The 5417-nt window shown below is 41.7% G+C and overlaps 1 protein-coding gene across 2 annotated transcripts; it reads right to left on the bottom strand.

Moving 5' to 3' along the window:
• Positions 1 to 3188: 3188 nt before the first annotated feature.
• On the bottom strand, positions 3189 to 5011 carry LOC110522868 (uncharacterized). 2 transcript variants are annotated; one of them, XM_090236569.1, is made up of 7 exons: positions 4924 to 5011; positions 4556 to 4599; positions 4409 to 4458; positions 4242 to 4286; positions 4085 to 4161; positions 3937 to 3983; positions 3189 to 3726 (listed from the first exon to the last, which is right to left on the bottom strand). In XM_090236569.1, the coding sequence occupies exons 5-7, from the start codon at positions 4146 to 4148 to the stop codon at positions 3463 to 3465; spliced, it is 375 nt and encodes a 124-aa protein (XP_090092695.1). In that variant the 5' UTR covers positions 4149 to 4161; positions 4242 to 4286; positions 4409 to 4458; positions 4556 to 4599; positions 4924 to 5011; the 3' UTR covers positions 3189 to 3462. The 2 variants fall into 2 exon arrangements, with proteins under 2 accessions (XP_090092695.1, XP_090092696.1); XM_090236570.1 differs by lacking the exon at positions 4242 to 4286.
• Between the last annotated feature and the right edge of the window lie 406 nt (positions 5012 to 5417).

Genomic DNA, 5417 nt, shown 5'->3' on the forward strand with positions numbered 1-5417 from the left:
GGCACTGTGATAGACTGCATCCAATTTGCTGAGTAGAGTATTGGAAGTTATTTTGTAAATGACATCGCCGAAGTCGAGGATCGGTAGGATAGTCAGTTTTATGAGGGTATGTTTGGCGGCGTGAGTGAAGGAGGCTTTGTTGCGAAATAGGAAGCCGATTCTAGATTTAATTTTGGATTGGAGATGTTTAATATGAGTCTGGAAGGAGAGTTTACAGTCTAGCCAGACACCTAGGTATTTGTAGTATGTAAAATATTTGACAGTGGGTAGGCTCGCCGGCGCTGCCAGGGATTTTGGGCCCTACCAGATATCACATTGGGCCCTACCACCACAGGCCACCACAACCCTGCGCAAATGCTGTAACCACACACCTCCAGAACCCAATCAACTCATTCAAAGCTTTAAATAACTCTACCTGTGCAGGCTTGCAACTCTCTTGTAGTCCAATATTTACTGTCGGTGAGCTGTGAAAATATAACACTGTGCAGACATGCATGCAACTTTCTGCATACAGTGGAATTCACTATTTGATGCAAGACTGATACCCTCTATAAGAAATGTGCTAAAGGCCATCGTTTACAGTCTAAATGTAATTTTAATGGTCAAATTCTTGAATGGAAAATTCTCTTAACATTAATGAACAACTTAAAATAAATATAACTTAAATATACATTAACCTCAATGAAAATAAAATGACATAATCATCTATAGAATTATGTAACAAACAAAATAATAAAATCAGCAGCAGATTTCTGAACTAAGTATACATACCAACTGGAAAATAAGCAGCTGTGAAAGTGGAAATGGAAAACAAAGTGGAAATGAAAATGCCTGATGGTGACGCTAGAGGAAAGGTCAAGAGGTCACCAAATCAATAGGTTTCTTCCACTTGGGGTCTTGATTGTGCACAACAAATTGTATGGAAATCCAGCCATTACTTTGAGACATATCTTGTTCTCAGTCTGTTCTCAGTCTTGTTCTCAGCCTGTGGGCATCATGTGTGTAGTGATCCAATATCCATAGCCATGCCATTTAACAGTTATCACTGGCCCTTGCTCAGCCTTACTCACCAAGAGCCCAGCGCCGAGCCTTCTTGCTAGCAAAGTCACTGATCAAGTCTTTGAAGTCCAGCTTTCTAGCAAACTGACTTTCAATGGACAGCGTGGCAAGACTGCAAAGCCTGTTCTGGGACATAGTGGACCAGCAACAGTCACAGGCAGTGTGCAAAAATATACGTAAAGCAATGCACACTTCTACAAAAATGCTTTGCAGCTGCATCTTATAAAGTGCATTCAGGAGACCAAGAGGGGACAAGTTAGGGGGGAAAGTGGCAGCATATACAGTGTTCAGATGTCTTACTTCATTATGAAACTCAGGTGTAAGACCTCTGGAATACATCGTGATCAGTGGTTGGCACACAGAAGGGACTTTATCCTCACAAATCTGCCCAACTTTCAGAACAGCAGAAAATTATTCTAAAAGTTTTTGCAGTGGTGTGGAACCTAGTGTCCAAGTCACTTATGTTGTTCATAGCTGTAAAAAAAACACTGTGTTCCGGAAACACCATTGCTGCACTGTCCTGGCGTCTGGGTTCCTTGCTAAATTGAGGTGCAACATCCATTTGCACAGTAATCAGTGTTGCCTCAGACAGGACAGACTCCCATTCATCTCTAAGAGCCTGCATCTCTTCCTTTAAGGCTCTGATATTGGCTACATCTGTGTCAAGTGAGATTTTTCCTGACTGGAGAATCACATTCCTGTCCCCAATGCATTGCAGTACCTGCAATTATGTCAACTGACATGTCATTCACACAATGCTGCTCACCTCCTTCTTCAGTTGGGAGTAGGGCTGGTTCAGGGGTATGGGGATGGGGAGACAGGGCTGGTTCAGGGGTATGGGGATGTGGAGACAGGGCTGGTTCAGGGGTATGGGGATGGGGAGACAGGGCTGGTTCAGGGGTATGGGGATGGGGAGACAGGGCTGGTTCAGGGGTATGGGGATGGGGAGACAGGGCTGGTTCAGGGGTATGGGGATGTGGAGACAGGGCTGGTTCAGGGGTATGGGGATGGGGAGACAGGGCTGGTTCAGGGGTATGGGGATGTGGAGACAGGGCTGGTTCAGGGGTATGGGGATGTGGAGACAGGGCTGGTTCAGGGGTATGGGGATGGGGAGACAGGGCTGCTGAGCCGGAAGCTGCATCTGTTGGGCCTGGCACCAGGCAGGGACAACTGATTTAGTATAAATAACTTGCTAAAAGTTTGCCTTCATTGATTAAATGTTGGCTGAAAGAGGAGCGAAATGTAAACACTCAGAATTTCCTGTGAAGATATTAAGTAACTAATGTTAGGGGAGCAAAAGTAGCCTATTTCACCATGGACTAAGCTAACAGGTTAATTTTCACCACTCACGGACTACACCCACCTTTCTTTGTGAAAAATTGGGTGACATACTGTCGCCCTTTCTTTTCTCTCTCCTTTTTTTTCTGGAAGCCAGATTTTTCTATAGGAAACTGAGACATGCTGCTCCAACGGCACTCCTCACTCACAATTCACTGCTAGCAAGCACTGTTCGCGCCTGGTTTGGGGGCAGGACCAGACCGACCATTTCATGTAAATAGCGGTGGGGGGGGGACAAAGAAACCTTTAGTTTTATTAGTACACTGTAAATAAAATATTTGACTAATGATGATAGGTTAATAATTTAATATTGAAAAAAAATGCACCTAATGTTCTAATCATTTTTTAGGGCCCCTGTCAGTCACAGGCCCTTAGAATCAGCCTAATTTCTCCCCCCAAACGGCACCTCAGGGTAGGCTACAGTAGGCTAGTGCTGTGCAATAGGAGCTCGACATCATTGTCCGTATTTAATCTCAGAGCCTGTCAAGAGCCCCTGACTGCAGTGTGCAATTCGAGGCCAACCAAAATGTGTCCATCTGGAGGTTTGACAGTCAGACACTGAATACAAAGCACACACGTTTGCGCAAGGCACACGTTGAAGGCACACAAATGCATTTCATTTTTGAAGATTGTAAGAAATATTATATAAAGTGGTACCAGCAGATGTGTTGTAACACTTTTTGCTCCATGCTATATTTGAGACAAGCTACTGATATTGATGCAGTGAACAACATACTTGTTATGTATGTCATGTTAAAATGGTGTTGGTAAATGTTATAACTTTGTGATTATATTATTTAATTGAGTATATATACACACACACACTTGCTACCTATCCTGATTTATAATGCTATTTACTTTCCTCATGAGAATGGAGACAGACTATACCATGTAGACATACTGACAAGCTAAATGTGCTTTGTACATTAAGTTAGACCAACTCCAGTAAAGAGATCAGAGACTCTACGTCATCTTTGCTAAACAAAATAACACAATTGAAACAATTAACACAGCAGACAAAAACAAGGTTTGACCAGTCCTCAAAAATGGCTTCAACCCTGTTCCTCAAGAGGCAAAGACAGTCATTTTCTTGTTGTCAACTGCCTCCACATAGAACATCTCATCATCTCTCTGTAACATGAAGGGTTCCTTGGGGATAATATTTTCTTCTTCGTCCAGGCCATCATACAACCGTAGTTCTTTAAGGGTTGTAATGCGGTCTTCCCCGTCCATCCCAATTATACTAGGGAGGGAAACAGTGCCTTTAAGTGTTTGGAGTTCGCGCCACTTTGCTGCCTCTAGGGTGTCCCTTAGAAGAACATCTGCTTCCTTGAAGAAAAAGAAAGAATAAATATTAAGAGTAGTGCCTCATTGGGTCATCAAGTCAAATCATACCCCACTTTCACAATACCACCTTGCAAACAAAAGCCACTATTATTAAAAGGGTTTTCAGTGATATCTAGAACTACTCAAATCATCACAACTATTATATCTTGCCATGCATCATGCCTTCAGCATTACATACAGTAGACTACATACCCAGTTCACAGCTCCCAGTTCTCCGTGCATTTTGCTTTCAATATCATCTAGAAAGAAAACATATTGTGCTCATCAAGGTATGTAAGGGAACCTCTAGGTATGCGTGTACAAGAATGCACCTTACTTTAGCTAATAGCCTATACAGTACCTGATCCTGCAGAGCTGGATGCTAATGTGACATGATGTGACTTCTTGGAGGGGACGGGGGACATCTTCTACATCATCCTGAAATATATTGGAGAGGGGGATTTAAGTCTTTAAACATTGGTTTAAGACTATACCACTCATCATATGACACCTCCTACCTGTAGTGTTTTGGTTTCCGTTCTTTCAACCTCTCTTCTTCAGACCTTTGTGAGTAAATGACATACAGTACATTCAATATGAAAATATATTCAGGTGAGTCTGGCTACAGTGAAACAAGTGATTTTAAGAATGCAAATGAAAGGTTTTTATAATGTTCAAGACTTACGGCATGGGAAAGTTCTGCAGGAGAACTGGGCACCACCATCGCCTAATTTGCTGCATGTTTTTATTTGAAAAAGAAAATCACATAATCGGATAGGGATCCCCAAAAAACATATCCACTAGTAATGAGAATTTCATAATGTTTACATACCTCAGTGAAATCACACTGTGCTCCATTGCAATGTACAGAGCATACTGTAAGTTAAGAAATAGTAGGTTGTTAAGTATGATAGTTATGATAACAACAATAATGATCATAGTAAATAATAATATTCCCCCAAGATGTCGCAGCATGTCACATCAGTATCCAGCTCTGCAGGGGTTTGATGTATGAATTGTGTATTTAGTCTAAAAACTGTAGCAAATATGTCCCAAAAAGTGTCAAGAATAATAAACAAGAAAGCATACGAGCAGTAGCAGTAGTGTGCTTTGTATGCTGCAAGAACATAAATAATAACTTTTCTAATGTTATAACAGAAAATAGGACTAATATAATATACTGAATAGCCAGCATCTTACCATCACAACAAACACACAGTTGTTTGAGAAACCTTGCTTTGGTTGTAACGTCTGCTTCCAACTCACACCCTCAAACACGTAGAGCCCCTGCACGCAGCTCATTCTTCAGATCCCAATCACCTAAATTCTAATCACCTGTTCACACACCTGTACCTGCAACAAGAATTCTCAGAGGATTTGTACCAGGCCCGAGATGGGCGTTACATTAGTTTGGTTCAGAAAAATCGTGTTCTCAATCAAATAAACGTGTGAACCCTTGAAACGCTTGAACCTTCACATGATTTCAACGCCAATCTCAAGTTTCACTGTATCACAATTCCGAATTCAGAAAATGATGTCATGGCTTTAGAAGCTTCTGATAGTCTAATTGACATCATTTGAGTCAATTGGAGGTGTACTTGTGAATGTATTTCAAGGCCTACCTTTAAACTCAGTGCCTCTTTGCTTGACATCATGGGAAAATCAAAAGACATCTGCCAAGACCTCCGAAACAA

The sequence above is a fragment of the Oncorhynchus mykiss genome, chromosome 5 (genome assembly GCF_057628025.1).
Source record: "Oncorhynchus mykiss isolate SJ-2025 chromosome 5, ASM5762802v1, whole genome shotgun sequence".
Taxonomy (NCBI): domain Eukaryota; kingdom Metazoa; phylum Chordata; class Actinopteri; order Salmoniformes; family Salmonidae; genus Oncorhynchus; species Oncorhynchus mykiss.

Coding starts and splice junctions, on each gene's coding strand:
- LOC110522868 (XM_090236570.1), bottom strand. CDS start 4,148: ATGTCCCCCGTCCCCTCCAAGAAGTCACATCATGTCACATTAGCATCC. Junction 3,984..4,084: donor ATCCAGCTCTGCAGGATCAG/GTACTGTATAGG, acceptor TTTTCTTTCTAG/ATGATATTGAAAGCAAAATG. Junction 3,727..3,936: donor AACTGGGAGCTGTGAACTGG/GTATGTAGTCTA, acceptor TTTTTCTTCAAG/GAAGCAGATGTTCTTCTAAG.